Source organism: Protomyctophum bolini (genome assembly GCF_963924005.1).
Source record: "Protomyctophum bolini genome assembly, chromosome: 10".
Classification (NCBI taxonomy): Eukaryota; Metazoa; Chordata; class Actinopteri; order Myctophiformes; family Myctophidae; genus Protomyctophum; species Protomyctophum bolini.
The window spans coordinates 26313840-26332704 of record NC_137871.1 but is presented as its reverse complement, the minus strand read 5'-3'; the positions used below and the strand labels follow the sequence as shown (position 1 = coordinate 26332704).

Here is an 18865-nt window from a genome sequence, read left to right as displayed (position 1 = left end):
TCATTTTGTTTGTTTTCTATGACACTGCCATGGCCGTGCATTGAGTAGAGTTTGCATGTGCGTGCGTGCGTGCGTGCGTGCGTGCGTGCGTGTGTCGCTGCCCGTGCAGACTGAGGAGGAGATAGATGAGCAGAGAGCGAGAGCTCCCAAGCCACCCAGCATTGACACACATGGTCGCTGAAGCGTGTGCTCCATTTAACCTACCCCAGGTTCACTGTGTGGAGCGTTGTAAGGCCGCTATAGGCAGAGGCGAGTCGCGAGGGAAGATATAGCTGACATTTTATAGATTAATAAAAACATAAACCGTCGTGTTATTGACAGCGCGACATGCCCACGTTTCACAGCTTATCGATCGTCGTGTGAATTCACAAAAGTGTCACTCCCCCTGTTGTTGTTGCCCGTCTGAATCCTAATCACTTTGCACAGCGAGGACGGCAAATGGCCGAGGCGTTTGTCTCGGTGACAGTGGTTTAAATATTGATATAATATAATAACTAATGTAGCAATACATTTCCATATCGTTACAGTCAGGCCAGAAATCTGAAAATGCTCCCACATATTTCATATTTCTATGTTATTTTGCATGAAAGCCCTATTTTAGCCCTATATAAGAAGAAGATATATTCTGTCTATAATGACATGCCCAGAAATGTTACAAGAACTAAATGACTAAATGGTAACTTCCTTGGATGCATTGGAACACAGGTTATTTTTTCCCATGAAAAATAACGGTTTTAGACTTTTGGACATACAGTACGATTAAGGGACGTCAGGATCTACTGTACAGTAGCACGATACATACAACAGACATTAGACATTAGAATGTAGTGTAGTAAAAAGTACAATATTTGGATCTGAGATGTAGTGGAGTAGAAGTAAAATAATTGGAATTTGGACACACTCAAGTAAAGTACATACAACTCTACATTTATAATTGTAAGTAAACGTAGGCCTGTACTTAATTACTTTCCACCACTGAATATTATTCAGTGGTGGAAAGTAATTGAGTAGGTTTAATAAGTAAGTAGCCTTGCCGAGCCATGAGGACCATAGGGCAGGAGCCTATCTCCTGTTTCTGTAGCGTGAGGCAGCTTGATGTACAAGTACACCCCCTGGACATGACGCTGAGTGTCAAGCAGGGAGGCATTGGGTCCCATTTTTACAGTCTTTGGTATGACCCGGCCTCGGATTGAACCCCAATCTCCCAGTCTCAGGGCAGACACTCTAACCACAAGGCCACTGAGCTGGTACAATTGAGTATGTTTACTTACAAGTAAATGATGTCCTACGTGGTGGCTATTGATAGGAGTGGACAGGGAGGTTAGGCTGGGCCGAGGGCTACAGTATGAGAGGGGTCAGCTGTACTGTACAGATAGGAGGGGGGGGGGGGGAAGTCCCTGGAACAACATATTTTGAGATGGGGGGTCAGCAGTCAAATACATATTCTAATTCTGGGACTCCTTGACACAAAATGGTTTTATTTGAGAACCACTGACACATAGAAACATAGGTTTTTCAGAAAACTGTTGTGATTTAGTAGACATTTTTAGAATCGTTTTCAGGTCAAAAATGGGTTAAAGGAGAATTCCATACTAGAAGGCTTTCCTACCTTTATTTGTAGTTGTTACGTCCCCACCAAAGAGGTCCAGGTGTTATTTTGTGCAAAAGCGCATTATTGGCTATTTCCCCTAATATAAGCCCTGAATGAATTGCATTGAATTGAATGGGGCTATGGGTGTTGTGCTAATTCGCTTATTTCCATCGCTCAAAAATCGTATTTTTTTGTATATATATCCTCTCTTCATAATGTAAATAGTATCCCAAGCGGCACATTTTACTACTTATTTAGATGAAAATAAGTGAATTAGCACAAAAACCCAACCCCCATTGAGGGCTTATGGTAGGGGAAATAGCCAATAATGCACTTTTGCGCAAAATAACACGTGGACCTCTTTAATTCTCCTTTAAAAGAGTGGACCAGCAAGAATATCCACAGGTATAGGAATGTCATTATCCTTGTATTTCCTGGCAGTGAATTGGGCCATTTGCTTTTTTTCTCTTTCTTTCTGTATAGGACGTGATGGTGGTGGGTGAGCCCACGCTGATGGGCGGGGAGTTCGGCGACGAGGACGAGCGGCTGATCACGCGATTGGAGAACACTCAGTACGACGCCACCAATGGCCTCGATGACGACGACGACTTCACCAGCTCCCCGGCGCTGGGGAACAACAACAACAACAACAACAGCCCCTGGGGCACCAAGCCTCCCCCGCCCCCCAACCAGGACACCAAGCCCGAGAGCACAGCGCCACAGCAGTCACAGTAGTAAAACACAACAACAACAACAAACAACAACAACAAAACACTAAAGAAGACAACAATGAGATAGGCCTCACTCACACCTAAGACACACTTGTGTCCTGTGTCTTCTGTGTGTCATGGCCGCCTCAATGCATTTCCAATGGGAGTCACATGATTTGAAGACACACAGAAGACACAGGACACAAGTGTGTCTTAGGTGTGAGTGTGAGGCCTCACCCTTCTTCACCACATGGACTTGAGCTTTTTTTTGTTGCCATGCACCCACTAGATGGAATCAATTGATAATGTTGGGGACAGGATGAATGGAAACATCTGCAAAACTCTGCCTCACCATATGTCCCCGGGGACATTTCCTCCCTCTTCTTCTCCTCCTCCACCTTCTTCTTGCTGTACCATCTTTGTGGAATAACCCGGGAACTGATGGCATTGCACAGCAATATCCATATACGTCAAAGACTACTTTTTGCTTTTCAGAGACACGCATACAAGCTCGTATGCAACACTTATGTAAAAAAAAGAAAAAGAAAAAAAGAAAAAAAAACAATTATGTAAAAAAATAAAAGAAAAAAATGGCATGGCCGTTTCCTTGAAAACGCAGAGGACATATAGCTGTCTTCAGTGGATGGTCAAAGTGAACTTGGCCTCTTGTGGTTAACACGGCTGTGATTGGTTGACCTGCAAGGTCACAAGTCATCACTCGACTGGAAGTACAAAAAAACAGGTATTTTGCGAACAGCAGACTCGACCCAAAGAAGGTGAGATGTTCCTCCTACGGCCAATGGGAGCCACCTAAACCCACGATGTGAAGGCGACCAAACCCTTGTCTGAGGCATTTGCATTTTTATTGGAAATTCAAGTTGGCTGTTTGGTTGATTTCTGCTGTTACTGTTTATTTCCATTTCCAATTAAAAGGAAATGAACCAACCCCACACCACCGCTGTGGACTCCTTTCAAACAAGAGAAAGCCGTGTCCGGGGATTTGTTGGATTTGTTTTTTCGTTTTTCGTTTTTGTTTTCCAAATGGCTGCAGTCGTCACAGATTGTGATTTCGTGCAAACCTCTTCAATTGTGTTTGCAGTCTGTTGGTCTTTTTTTTGCTTCTCTCAGAATCCCTTGCAGTCACATTGTAATTCCCGCCAATCAGTATTATGTGAACTTTGCTGTCATGCATATGCATTGATTATAACATTGATTTATTCCTTCCCGCTCCTCGACAATTTGACTTCTCTCCCTTTAACGACCTACTCCCAAACGGATACCGAAGCTTTTTCCCCCTGCATGATTTTATATGAAGATACTTTTTAATTTGAGATATGTACTTTTGGAGAAAAAAAACACATAGTCCAAGTCCTTTGGTCGATCGGTTTGGGAACACTGTTACAAGGTTTTTAAGTTCTGTAAATAGAGGTTGGGGGGGAACCTATTTTAGCCACTGTAAATTAGCCACTGGAACCATTCGGGGGAATAATATGGCAGCTGTTGTTCTTTACTTTGTTTTTGTTTTTTGTTTTTTTCATATTTCTGTAGGGTGGTTTGGAATGCTGGTTTATATACATCAAAAACAAAAGAAAATATTTACCTGATCCTTTCCAGTTCAATAACTACAGCAGATGCCAAAGTCTTATTGACTATTACTCTATTATTAGTACTGTACCCTGATGCACTTATTTCAAGATTATTCTCTGATCACAAGAGGATGTTTAACAAGTAGTGAAATAAATTATGGCTCATTAATCAATCAAAAAATAATAATACATGTCTTAAAGCCCAGCAGCGCCCCCTACAGTTCTACATAAACACTTTGAAATCCGAAGGATGGTTTTCTTTAAACCCTTAATTGAATTGATCCCTGATCTTTGGTTGGACTGAAAAATGGACGAGAAGACAAAAGGCAGGTGTCTTTATACATTTGGATCCTCTGGGTATTTATTTGTGCATTTGTAAGGAAAGGCTAACACATTTCTAAATATGTTTGAGCCCTGGTATTAGACACAATTTGTACATTATATAGCAGAGGCGTTTAGTGTCATATCTGATGTCTGGTATGTATGCTTTACCATTATGTGTGCCAATAAAACCGTGCTTACAAATCACACAGGTTTGTTTTCATAGCTGCATGTGTGCTGCAGTGTGCTATTATTATGCAGCCAGCTGTTCCGTATTGTACGTTGCCTTGTGTTTGCACACATACTGTTGCAATTTCATGTATCACTGAAGTTATCCAAAGCAAATATGGGAAATGATTAATGGAATATTCATCAGGGATCCAGAGAACAATTTGATAGGGGTGGTGGTGGTCACTGAGTCTGCCTAGTAACAAAGGTTAACTGATTAATTCCCCCAGGCTGTAACACAAAGGGTGCCTCTCGTTCACATGTCTTTCAAGTTGAGATTTAACTCCTACCTAGTGCTTAATCATTGGTATTAATTCTGAATATTAGTAATAAGGAATCATTCACGTCGTAGATCCAGTGAGGATTTTTTAGGAATCTTTATACTCTCTATACTAATCTTAATTATGCAGTCATTTCATTCTAATCTACAAAAGATGACTCCCGCTTGTGTTAACAATGTTTTTCCATTTCAGGTAGTGAGTGAGCTTTTGCCAGTCCATTGGAAGTGGGCATAGAAAACTTGGTCTCTTTGATAGAACCATGTCGCCACCTAGTAGGCTAGATGCAGTAACTACAGAAGCTTTTTTTCCTTTTTTTTTTTTTTTTTTTCAAACAACAAATGAGACATAGGTCACAAAGGACACAAAGCAAGGACACAAAGGAAAACAAAAAAGGTGGGGTACACACTATTCACTCTTGTATAAATGCCATTTTTCCCAACGTTTTTCAAATAGGTCTGCCTTGGTCGTTGGTCCTCAGATTAGGAGTCATTTGCTCCATGAGATATATTTCTTCAATACTTTCCATCCAGTCTTCCTCTCTAGGAGGGTCTGCTTTCAACCATCTCCTGGTGATGGCTTTCTTAGCTGCTATTAGCAATAGAGCGTCGCAGTCCCTCCCCCTTTCAGAACGGCGAGTGGCCCATGAGGAAATGAAAAGCAATGCATTTTTCCCATAGCCGTTTCTGAAAGTATTTATTTAAAGACGGTTACGCCGCGGACAAAGCCAACTCGGATCGTGACAAATCATGACAATGAACACAATATTTTGGGCCGATCAAATCATTAGAAAGAATAACTATTTGTTTTGTTGTTTTTCTTCTTCTTCTAAATTATTTGATCGGCCCCCTATATTCTGAACAGGTATAAGTCCTCATGTCCTATTATGCCCTCTGATGTCAGTCCAAGGTATAAACTACGGGGGTCACGAATGATGTTATAACCCATCATTTTCTCCAGATTCTGGTGAACACAGTCCCAAAATGCCTGCACCTTCTCACATATTTCCATGTCAAGGACCCCCAGAAAAACCATCTAGTTTGAACATGTCACATGCTACTTAAAGCGAAAGGAAATCTAATGGTGGTCGATGTCAATGGTGGCCATACTGTACAAGCCATTTTCTAAACTTTACCCTCAGACAATTCCAGTCAACTCTTTTTCTGTTATTCAGGATATATTGAAGATACAAAGTCAGCTGAGTTTTTTTTGTTTTTTGCAATTAGTTTGAGGTCAAATTACATTATTACTGGACTTGGGCTTTTGATAGGCCTGACTGCAATTTTTTCCGCAATTTTTCCGCAACACTCGGTAATTCCTCCGCAATATTCCGCAATTTTCCTCGATTTTCACCTTTTTAAATCCTCAAAAATGATGAAGACTATAACGATGACCTCTGAGACCATGGACCAATGAACCATGTAAATACAACAAATTGAGCAGGGCACTGCAGGGAGTTGCACCCCGTTCCGGTAAACCAGAAGTACGACACCAGTGCCTTAATTTTTGTGTTGTCATTTACAGGTCCTTTGGTTAAAATGTAAATTTTACATTTCAACAGTAAAGTAATATATAAAGAAGAGAAACACAAAAGTACAAAAATAACATTTTCGAATTACCTGTATTTGCTTTGATTTTTTAAACTTTCTCTAACCATTATTTGACACTTTTGGTTGTTGAAAAACAGCTTCTAACCATTATTTGACACTTTTGGCTGTTGAAAAATAGCTTCTAACAATTATTTATTATTAAAAACGGCGTGCTATAGTATGCCGTATGTGCTATAGTATGCCGTACGATATGAGCTATAGCCCATGGTCCAAAATGATGAGAAACGAGGATAACTTTTTTTTTCGACATTTAAAAAAACATGGGCTATAACCCATCGTTTTTTAAACATTTTGTATCATGGTTAAAAGATAATAACATAAGTTGACAATTCAAATAACATAAGTTGACAAATTAATTTGTCAACTTATGTTATTTCTTTATTGGATGACGTACGGCGACGACAAGAGGGTGTCACATGGGTGTGATTTTTCTCATGCGCAACATATACTCCGCAAGACAAGATTTATGCGATAAAATATTAAAAATCACAGAAACAAGAGAGATAAATCACACCTGTGTGAAGTGACTCAAGTGAGGGGTGCTCTTATCATCATACATCATCTCATTCCGGCCAATCACAGTTTGCGTCCTCACTTTTGTCTCAATTTGTGTTTACACAAACACTCAAAGCTGGCCATTCATTGTTTGTGTTAGGACAATGTTTGTGTTTACACACACCCTCAAAGCTGGACATAGGAGGGGCTAGCGCCCCTCAAAAATGAAATAGGGTTACAATCTATAATCTGTTCACATCCTTATGCCTCTCTGTGTCTCTCATGACATTCGTGGTTAACATTGCCAGACATTATAGACCCCTGGTCGTGTAATTAAGCCTCAAGTTTAACATGAGCCATCACAACAACACCACCACCAACCAACGAGAAGGAGAGAGATAGCCCATTTCCAATTGAATCGAGACACGGAGATAAGAAAGATATGGCATCCTAATTGGGGGCGGGCGACCGATACGTCGCCTCAGCAGGGATCACACAAAGATCGCAATTAGAGGGTCAGGGCTGATCTCATAATCACACAAAAAAATAGAGAATCGTGTCAGCTTTGGGCATGAACAAAAGTAGAGAATGGCTTGGAACAAGTCGGATCTACATTCGGATAAACCCTGGCCAGCTTGCTCCTGGAGAGATGTAGGCCTGGAACACTGTAGCAGATGGATCAGTATTCTGCCAATTGTCAGTCATACCCGCACATTTCATTACCTTACCAATTCCTTACATTTTAAAGAGATCTTTTACCCTCTTCAACCCTCTTTCTGGTCCATAACTTGATTGCTGATTCATGGGGTAGTGTTCCAAATAAAGGCCAAAAATTTACCTATCCAACTCCTTAAAAAAATGATTTGAGGATAAAGATGGGTATAGCCTACTATGTGAAACAAAAATCACACTCGTGTGAAGTGAGGGGCACTCTTATCATCATACATCATCACATTCTCGGGCCAATCACTTTTTGGCGTCCTCACTTTTCTGTCCTCGCATTCCGTGCTCAGCCAATCACTTTTGGCGTCCTCACTTTTCTGTCCTCACATTCCGTGCTCAGCCAATCACTTTTGTCGTCCTCACTTTTCTGTCCTCACATTCCGTGCTTAGCCACTCAAATCATTGCTATGGGGTACACACAAACACACAAAGCTGGCCATATAGGATGGGGCTTGCGCTCCTCACAAATAGGAACCTATAGGCATATAGCATTGAATTGACCCTGCTGGACAATGACATTGCAGTTATTAAGCTGCTTTTCTGTTGTACGTGACATTGGACCAGAGCTCGCACAGCGAGAGAGGGAGACGGAGAGAGACTATTTCATCCACGCAATAACTTGGTCACTGTGCTATACCGAAACCTGAACACGCTGATCAACGCGCCATGGATCAAAGAGTTGTCAGCACAATTATTCCAGAAAGGCCTAATCTGAATTTCTGAAGCAGGGAGAGAGGGAGTTCTCATCTTCTTGTAAGTGGGTTTCTTCTTCGTTTTCAGACTTCAGCAGGTCTATAGGTTCCAGGATAAAGTGTACGTCGTCTACTGTACGTGTTTGGTCGTCTACTGTTGCGGGGTCCATTTCTTCGTCGCTTCGCTTCAAGAGATCACCAGAGCATAGATCATCCTGTACATGTAGTAGCAAAACGTCAACATGTAGAACGAGAGTTTGCAGAGGCCCTCGTATTGACAGTACGCGAGGACGTCGGCGTTCATGATGCTCGTAGGGTCATACAGTCCTGCGTTGCTCATCAGCGGCCTGTTCATATACCTCCAGACGTGGTAGGCTATCAGTGGCATGTTGAGGACGAGGGAGAGCCACTGTGAAGCGCAGAAGAACACCACGCAGACCAGGACATGGAAGAGATACTCTGGGAGCACGAGCGGATTTAGGATTTTACACTGATGTATGGGGTTCTCGTTTTGAGACTTCAGCTCATCGAATGCTATGAGGTGCCAAATCATCAGGACAATTGGGACTACCGTGAGAAAAAGGGCAAGCACGTAACAAACGGCCACGAGTGTGAAGGCCATTTTCTCCCTCCAGACAGCTCTGCTAAGCTTGTTGCGTATCTCGGTTTGGTTGGTTCCGGATGTGTCTCTGGTGAAAAAATATGAACTAGTAAATATATATATACTAGCAATGGCAGATTCATCTGATTTACAGGCTAGGCGTGTCTGACGTAAGCACACGTTGGCAAATAGGCCCATATATGGACTGCCGACTGGACATGCCCATTGTCGGCTTTGATAGGCGGCGCATATATCCATATTGCACATAATGTGCGTACATAATGTGTAGATATATAGGCCTACTACGCAAATAGGGATGTGCCAATGAGACATTTTGGCCGATATCAATATCCGATATAATTAAAGATAGATAGATAGATCGATAGATAGATAGATAGATAGATAGATAGATAGATAGATAGATAGATAGATAGATAGATAGATAGATAGATATAGCATTACACTTGTTCAATTCATCAAAACATTTAGAGACGTACAAATAGACACTTCAAAGAACAGAACAGGAATTCATCATAAAGCAGGTAAAAATGGAAAAGAAACATATACAGTGAGGGGAAAAAGGGGTGGGTGGGGGATTCAGATTTTACGGGCCAGTTTCGAATTGCAGCCGTCCGTAGGTGCCCTTTGAGAGTGGTTTTGAAGGAGTCAAGGGAAGGGATTGATTTTCATGTCTTAATGACTGTTGGTAGGGCGTTCCACATTTTGGTGGCATAGGAGCGAAAATAATTTAGACCCTTGTTTGTGCATGCCAAATCTGGGTTGCACATGGTTTGTTAGGTAATTAAGTCGTCAGCAGTCCTTAATATGAATAATGTAACACATTTTACTAACAGGAGCAGCAGCAAACAGCCCTGAAACTTATATAATGTGTGGGTATTACCAGTAGGTCTGGTTTTTAAGACATGTGCAGTGGTGGAAAAAGCACTCTCATTTTGCACTTAAGTAGGCTAAAAGTATCAATTATTATATTGTAATGTAGAAACACTACAAGTAAAAGTTGTGGGGGGGGGGGGGATTTGTTAATATCACATCTCAATAATTTAAACAATTTTATCCATATTTTATACTTTTCTGCACATATTTTTGTATTTTGTTTATGCTTTATTTAAAAAAAAGAAAATAGATATGCAAGCTCATATAGCCCATCACTTTGTGCTGCATGGGCTTGTAGATCTGCAATTATTTATTTATTTTGAAAAATGACAAAATGTGTGCAAATCTTTGAACAAAACAATTATAATACAACTAAAATCTTTGGTGTGTGTGTGTGTGTGTGTGTGTGTGTGTGTGTGTGTGTGTGTTACTTATCAGGGGACCCTGCAGGCTTTTTTTTTTTTTTAATCTTTGGCCTCTGTGATGACGCTGCACTACACTACAGTGAGGCGGCGCGGTTGACGCGGCGGCAGCAGCACCTCTCCTCTCCAGTCTCCACCACCGAGTGAAGATGGCGGACCCACCACCGGGGACGACAGAAGAGCTGTCAGACGAGAAGAAAGAGACCGGCGATGTCGTTGACGACAAGAAGAGACGCAGCAACAACAATAAGAAGCAGCGACCATGGCGGGACGACGTGTCCGGCACCAAGTCGAGGAAAGCGGGCGGCGGCGGCAAAGGAGGAGCGCCGCGGTTGCCCGAGACGCTGGGATTCTACGACATAAAACATGCCGTCAGAGGAGAGCCACTGGATCACTCAGGTAAACAACGTTCCCCCCTCTATCTATGGGGGTCAAATTATCTCCTTTTAGCTCGCTTGTCCCGGGCTATACGGAGTCAAAGTTATATATGATATAGTAAAATAAATGTGGGTTAAGTGTAGCTACAGGATACACAGGATAAATGTTTAATACGTTAATACCAAGGCTCTCTGCCACTGTGATGTCAACGTGTTGTTTACACTTCAGTTTAGAGAGTTTTAGACTGGCATCAGTTCGCGGCTCTAGCCAGCCCCAGGCTGCAAGAACCGGTCTTATAGCGGATACGGAAGATGTGGGGCTCTGTGCGCTTGGCGTGCCTAGAATTTACCGGATACAGTAGACGGGCTGTCGACCGGATCTCGCCACTGAGCGGGAAACGGAACAAGCCGGCTTTCCATACGTACTGCAGTCTGGGTCGGGGGGGGGGGGGTATATACACTAAATCGGCGACATGCAATATCGAGCGAAAAGGAAGGATCGGGAGACTGGATCGATCTGTTCCAGTTCACCTCAGTAGTAAAGTTACAGTCTACAGAGTGAGAGTACACATTGCACCGTATGAAGTAGTCTTCATATTGAGGGTTTTGAATTACCGGTATTCAAAAGTTCCTCAGTTTAACAAGTTCATACCAGGCAGTCCAAGCGGAAATGATTCCCTTGTGGTGGGGTCATTCCAGGTGAAAGATATACTGGTCCATAGCCCTAATGCTTAATGCATAGGGCTATATGAGCCAGACAGAGCTATAGGTGAAAGACTGACAGTCACAGAAGCCAATGTACAAATTTCTGTTATCTTATGAATCTTAAGAAATGTATTCGTATTACCACATCTTGTTATACTAATCCAATTTAGTTGTATCACTGTAGATATTAGTTACATTTTGAAAAGTTAAAATGCATTGGGATTGCAAAAGGAGAAAGAGAAAACTGTATGTGCTAAAAATCCTTGAAACTATTTACAGCAATAATGTTTCAGTGCTGTTAATTGTGTAATGAGGATGTACAAACCCGTATGGGTCCATTTGGTTCCATGAACACACTTAAAATGTAGTATTAGTATAGGCTATTGTGTTCACACAAACAAAATCTGACATTGTGTTGAAAAAAAACTGTCCCACCTTGAAAAGTATCTGGAACAGAATTGGAATTACACTCCTGGACACCTGAACAATGATTGTAAATGATAAATGGTGCATTTATATAGCGCTTTATATAGATTCTGCATTACATTCAACCATTCAGACACATAATAATCATACTGGCAGTGGAAACCATGCAAGGCACCAACCAGCACATCAGGAGCAATTAGGGGTTCAGTGTCTTGCTCAAGGACACTTCGACACTAACTCTGGGGGAGCCTGGGTTCGAACTGGCAACCTTGTGCTTACCATCCGGCCACTCTACCCATGAACCACCGCTGCCCCACAAAAAAGCACACATTTTCACGAGTTGAAAAACGAATTCAAACATTTTTCAAAACTAATTTTGTGAATGAAAAGAAAAATAATCATGTAATTTTTTGTATGGACATAGTGTTGGGTGCTTGCACATATGCACACATGGCATCAACGCATGGTGTTGTGTGCAGGCACACTACACTTTGTCTTTTATTTTTTAAGAGCCTGCCCAGGGACTACAGATGAAATTTAGCTTCGGCTAACTCTGGTCCATTTGCATTGAGGTGAAAACTGTTAATGTTGATTAATGAGCTTTGTCCCTGTCAAATAAATAAGTCTTAATAGCATATCTGCAGCAAGCTTGCAGCGCAGGCAGCTCAAGCTTCAGAGTGTAGATCTGCTATTTTCAGTGTCAATCCCAGCAAACATATTATTTCTCTTTTGGGTCTTGAGCTACGAAGTTTGGGAACCACGTGTGTGTGTGTGTGTGTGTGTGGTGTGTGTGTGTGTGTGTGTATGTGTGAGAGAGAGAATGGTGGTGACAAAGGGCCTTGTGGTGACAGTGTGTTGTTATAATAAATGTTGTTGTTCCAGACCCTTCGCTGGGGCGCTTCATGTGTGCCGAGCTCACCAGAGATTACTTCCTGGAGCACAACGAGGCAAAGTACACAGAGCGCCGTGAGAGAGTGTACACGTGCATGCGGATTCCAAAGGAGCTGGAGAAGGTATACTGTACATTACATACAACTGTAAAATCTGGATTTTTCTACGGTTCGGTCACGGTGCACCGTAAAAATAAACGTGATCAGGACATCACACGCAGTGGTGGAAAAAGTACTCAATTGTTTTATTATCATGATTTTTCAAAAATAGCAGACCTACAAGCTCGTAGGACGGCACTCGGTGCCGCGCTATGAGCTTGTAGATCTGCTATTTTTCAATTGCTAAATTATATCAATGTTCCCGCCCAAAATGGGTTAAAATAACATGCTCTGAAAATGTAAGCCCCCATCAGACAGCTACCATGTTAAGTGGTCAGAATGGGTGGGCCGCGAATGCTTTTGAGATTTTTCAATTGGACCCTGATTCAGAAAAGGTTGAGAACCACTGTTCCAAGTACAAGAAAGTGTTGCATGGTAAATAAACCTTTATCTCTCTTTTCTTAAAAAAATTAAATAATAATAATGATATTACACAGTAGAGAGAGACAGGAAACAGAAGAGACAGGGATTGACACGCAGCAAAGGTTGTCAGTCTGGAATTAAACCTGTGACTCACTTTCAGGCGGATTATTAGAGCCTATAATGGTATGCGCCTTAACCGCTAGGCCAGCGCTGCCCCTTAGACTCTTTATCTCTCAATCTGTCTTTTTCTATCGGACCCTCACATGCACATACTGTATGTCACGTGCACATGCTGTATGTCATGTGCACATATACCGTGTGTATGTGACGCACATACAGTATCAGTATCACGGCTCTCTCGTTATCAATTTTCCAACCTCAAAGGTCACTTCACGGACATTAGCTTGCCACTTACCTATAACTGCACCAGTCTAGATAACACCACCAGGCACAAACACTTCACTATCCATACAATTCTACAGTGTGCTGAATTCTCTCATCACATTTTGATCATATATTATGCTGATTTATGTTATGAATTTGAAAACATTTTTTTTAAACATCTTGTGTTTAAAATATGTTGATTAAAAAAAAAACATCTTCTCTTCTGGGATGTCTCTTTGGAAGAAAACAATTCAGATGGGGGGGGGGGGCGGGTTCTGTCTGTTTGTGTATTTATCTATTATGACGATGGTGCTGACTGGCGTTTCACTTTTACTCTCTGTAGAGTTCTCAAATTCTGCACAAACCCGACCAGGCCCGACCCGACGTTTTAACAGTACAAACAGTACAAATAACAGTACAAAAACACAGTTAAAAGCAGAACAAAACTAGGGCACAGCTTGCAGCAGAAGACACAGAGGTCACACAGTCATAAGAGTAACTGCTAGTACAAGGCAAGGTCGACTAAGTATCACAATATTTTAGTCTACTAAATCTACGGGTGATTTAGTTGACTAAAATGTATTTTGGAGGGCCTTGATGCCATCGTAATGACTGATGTTACACTTGCTGAAAATAGCCGATCTACAAGCCCACAACCCGTCACAGTGCGATGTGTTGTGAGCTTGTAGATCGGCTATTTCCACATGCAACCAAGTGTAAAATTACTTATACTAGTCTTAGTTTCAGTCATCATAGCTTGGTCTTCATTTCGTTTCCGTTTAGTTTTCGTCCGCGAAAAGGTAGTTGACGAACATTTTTCGTCATGGTTTCAGTCGACGAAAACAACACTGCGTGGAGAGATGTGGTGTACATTATTATGTATCCTGGATGTTGGTCTTCGTTTGATGTGTGGCACGTGTTGTTTGTTTCCAGCTGATGATCTTTGGCTTCTTCCTGTGCGTGGACGCCTTCCTCTACGTGTTCACCCTGCTGCCCCTGAGGGTGCTGCTGGCCCTGCTCCGCCTGCTGAGCCTGCCCTGCTGCGGCGTCAGGTTGGACACAGTCATGCACACACACACACACACACACACACACACACACACACACACACACACACACACACACACACACATACTGTACACACGGACACATGCACACAGCCACAACGTATCAATACAAGCCATAGATCAGTGAACAGACACCGATATTGTAATGACACACAGGTCTATTACAGTGTAAGTGTTGTTTTCGTCGACTAATACTATGACGATTTCTTTTCGTTGACTACCCTTTTTTTTCACTGACAAAAACTAAATAAAAACTAACCCATGATGACTAAAACTATGACTAAATCTACTGACAATTTCGTCAACAAATAAAAACTAGACTAAAAAGGAAGGGACTAGTGGACAAGACATCCAGTAGAAGTCATTTTACACTTTGTTGCATGCTGAAAATAGCCGATCTTGTAGATCGGCTGTCATTACAGTGGCATCAACGCCCACCAAAATAAATTTTAGTCGACTAAGATCTTATGATAGTCGACTAAAACTAGACTAACACTAAAACATTCCAGGTGACTAAAATGTGAAACTAAATGAAAACTATTGATCAAAATTTACTGCCAAAAACAACACTACAGTGTACCCACCACGTTCTATATACGTTTATTGCGTACTGTATGCTTATATGCCATCTTATAATTGTTGCTCCATTTCTCTTCAACATTCTACAGCTAGAACCTGTGCTACTAGTGGGTGAAAATAAAGATTAACGCTGCAGTTCATAACTTTTGTTTTATACTGCTGGTTGACAAGTGGTATAAGGGCCTTTCTTGGCCCCACCCCTCTCCCACTGTTTATATTGTGTTTAGTTTCCAAGATGGCCGCAGCACCAGGAAGGGGTGGGGCGGAGGTGAGCGGGCTGGATCGATATATGCCCTTACTGAGCTGCATTCAAGACACTTGCCTTGCATTGTGTCTGACACCTGCCTTGTGTCTGAACACAGCTTTGATGGATGTGTTCTGCCCCCCTCCCCCATCAAACAAAATGTTTGGTCCAACCATATGGGCTTCCATTGGAGTGGCCATTAAACACAGACACAAGACAGGTGTCTTCAATGTGTGAACGCAGCCCAGTAAGGGCATATGTCAACCCCACCCGCTCACCTCTGCCCCACCCCCTCCTGGTGCTGCGGCCATCTTGGAAACTAAACGCAATATAAACAATTGGAGAGGGGTGGGGCAGAGAAAGGCCCCTTATTGTTCGAAGCTAAGCATGCAATTTATCCTCTGCTCAAACAGCCTTTCTGGGTTATAGTTTAGGGTAGAAAGTTAAAGTGGGACTAATTTCCAATCTCACTAATGTTGAACGTCTCATATCTTTTATTAAGATGCGTTTAGAGAGAGGGAGAGTTAAACATCTACCAGCCAGGTGTATGTCGTCCACTTGTCCAGTCCACGCCCGTTTCCTACCCCCTCTTTAACTGCAGCCTTGTTCACTTTACTATCCCTCCTTTCTTCCTTTTGCTTCCCAACGCCGCAGGGCACACACATGCCCCTACTGCAGAAGAAGCAGGTACTGTATGGTCGTGCAAAAACATCGCTGCTGCTGCTGCTGCACACATCCTCCATGTCACAGTCTCAGCAGCCCCCACCACCCATCTCCACTTATATTGTTTGTTGACATCCGCTGTCTGACTGGCACTCTCTTTGGTTGTTGAAGCAAGAGTGGCCATGTTGGTTTCAAATGGCGCCAACCGTCAGGGTTTCTTTATTTAAATTCCTTCCGTGGTAGATAATGTTTCGCTTTAGTTCATAAAATGACATGCCTATACCCCACCCACCATGGAAGTTAGAACCCCACCCCACCCCCGCAGTTCACGGGGCTGTGGCTTATAGGTTCCTTGCTTTGAGGGCATCTTGATAGTTCTAAGTTGTTGAGGTGACATGGACCTACCTACCCTCCCCCTTTCCCAAACCCAGATTTTTTTCCCCCCCAAGTCGGTCTGGGAATTGGAACCAGCAGCCTTCCCCTAACAATGTTCTGTATCACAAGTCCAAGTTTGAAGTTTCCTCCCTCCTCTGTTCTCTTCTAGATCTTAAAGGCTAGAAATGCAGAGCAATCTGAATGACACACACACAGTGACATAGCTGACTGCACGGTATCGTGCACCACCTGTGAGGAACTGATAAGGTAGCTCATTGCGAGCAGGTGGCCCCTGCTTTGCTCAGGCTACATTAACTGAGCCAGCTGCAGCCAGCTTTGCAGCTACAGTCTTGTGTGTGCGCGTGTGTGTGCGCAAGCACGTTTGAGATGCAGATGCTGTGTGGGCAGATGGCTTTGCTCTCATTGCCTCCAGTTGAACTAATGTGTGCCCCTTTCACAAAAGCAAGTAAGGCTAATATTAGCCAATTGCAAGACCTCTTTTGAGAAACGTGTGATTTTTGTTAAGTGTTCCTCGTGCCTGGTTTCATTTTTAGTTCAGTGTTGTCTTCGGTGTTCGGTGAGATTTTAAATTGAACCATTATTTACTCACTTCATTAGAAAAGACAGCGGAAAGATTTGATTAAATATGACTGGAGCTGGGTGCACACATGGTTGGTTGAGTCACTAGTAGAAAGTGTTCAGATTATTGCAGCATCTTTAAAGACATGCTCAATATAGTTATCAATACATCATTTAGTTCTAAAACAATATGTATTTTTAGCGGAAGGTTTTACAGGATTGTTTGGTCAACTCAGGGCAGACGGACGGTCTGTTCATCACCATTCACCACATTGTTCCAAAACAACACATCTCAAAAGCTACAGGCTGGATTGCCTTGGTAGGTTCTGTGCACCTTCGATTCATGCTCCCCAGAGGATGGCCACAAAAAAAGCCAAAATCTCCACTTTGTCCAGTTCTCAAAATCTACTGCGCTGCAGATTTCCATGAATCGCGCTTGCTTTGGTCATTAGTGATTATTTTCTACTGAGCATTAAAGCACAAACGTTATTTCCAATTCTTTCCATTATTTCGTAAGGACTGTTTTCTGCCCCATTTGAGCAAAGTGGCACATGCACTGCAGAGAGCAACGCAGTAGTGATTTCAACGCAAGTCACACTCAAAGTGATACCACATAAAGTTTGTTTAATACATAAGTCAGATTTTTCTTCATTGTTTTATCCTTGATTGGTTTAACCAGCCTGTATCATTTGTAGATTTTGTGCAATAAAAATTGCCTTAACATAATGGAGAAAAACATACAGATTTTGTGCATCTATCATGGGTGTATTACCTTCATTATTTGACACAAGTTTGCATTCATATCGAGACCTTGGTAGGACGAAAGCCCTAATTTCCACCAAAGCCGGATTTTCAGTGTCCATAAGGACTAAACTAGTCGTGGGCGGGGGGGCACGGTGGAGCAGTCGCCCCAATCTGACAACCCGTCGTCAAAAAATGAAGGAAAAACAGCACCCTCTTTTCCTTTGAATTCACGTCTGTGCCCCACTGCCCATACCCTAGGTGGGGTTGGCAAAAGGGCCTTTCTGTGTGGAGTTTGCATGTTCTCCCCGTGTCCCCTGGGTAGGTACCCTCACAAAAAACATGCTGTAGTCCTGGTATCTATACTACCTCCCCTTGGCCAGCCGGGGGCGCCTGATGGAGGGGAAATGAACTGGTCGGAATGGAAATGAACTGGTCGGAATAACTTGTTCCTTCCATACGCTACGTCCGGCCGGGGAAACTCCCCCGTCATGTGAAAAGAAGTGGCTTGGACGCTCATGCACTGAAGGAAGCATGAGGTCAGTCCAAAAGGTCAGTCCAAAATCGTGGGATAAGAAGTATAAATAAATATGTAATGGACTGTTACTAGTGGGGATTTTAGTTTAGACTCCCATTCTTGTGCCTAATATGTTTCTATGCTGAATGAACGTATGTCGTCGGACGTCACAGTAAATTATGTTCTCGTGCTGTTATATTTTTTAAATAGATTAGAAATGTTACAGAGAAAATGTAATAAAATGTGTGGGAACTGGGAAGGCTATACATATTGAATGCTTTTTCAATGCTTTGTGACGTCTCAAAATGTATTTGGTAAACAGAAAAAGACACTTGACTTTGTGGTTGGTTGGTTGGTTGGTGCTTGGTATAGTAGATGTCTGGTGTACCCCAGCCTGAGCTTTGATGCTGTGTTGACGTACTGGTGTGGTTTTGCTTTCTGAGCCTTGGTGCTGAATGGCTGCAGTATTCTGTGGGTCGACTGGTGGGTCGTGTTCATTGTGCTGCATGTCTTTTGCCTGCCAGGACCTAACAAGAGTCACTATCTCACCTTTTAAAGATTTTTATTTCATTCATTGTCTGACTTTCCCCACTGTCCCCCCAGTCTCTTTTATTCTGTCTCTCTGTCTTTCTGCTTCTCGTTATA

The 18865-nt window shown here is 42.4% G+C and overlaps 3 protein-coding genes across 8 annotated transcripts in view; 2 read left to right on the top strand and 1 right to left on the bottom strand.

The window, feature by feature from the left end:
• The window catches only part of ldb2a (LIM domain binding 2a), a 116567-nt gene extending 112152 nt beyond the window's left edge, over positions 1–4415 (top strand). For all 6 annotated transcript variants that reach the window (XM_080773627.1, XM_080773630.1, XM_080773631.1 and 3 more), the window contains one exon: positions 2075–4415. In XM_080773627.1, coding sequence (XP_080629753.1) covers positions 2075–2326 — 252 coding nt within the window. In that variant the 3' untranslated portion in view covers positions 2327–4415. The remainder of the gene's footprint in view (positions 1–2074) is intronic.
• Positions 4416–8421: 4006 nt separating this feature from the next.
• On the bottom strand, positions 8422–8856 carry LOC308322593 (protein cornichon homolog 1-like; the record flags this gene model as incomplete). Its single annotated transcript, XM_080773964.1, has 1 exon — positions 8422–8856. The coding sequence occupies one exon, from the start codon at positions 8854–8856 to the stop codon at positions 8422–8424; it is 435 nt and encodes a 144-aa protein (XP_080630090.1).
• Positions 8857–10300: 1444 nt separating this feature from the next.
• tapt1a (transmembrane anterior posterior transformation 1a) overlaps positions 10301–18865 on the top strand; it is a gene marked incomplete at its 5' end in the record, with an annotated part of 31846 nt that continues 23281 nt past the window's right edge. Inside the window, 3 exons of the mRNA XM_080774564.1 lie at positions 10301–10550; positions 12542–12672; positions 14389–14507. Of these exons, the coding sequence (XP_080630690.1) occupies positions 10301–10550; positions 12542–12672; positions 14389–14507 (500 nt within the window). The remainder of the gene's footprint in view (positions 10551–12541; positions 12673–14388; positions 14508–18865) is intronic.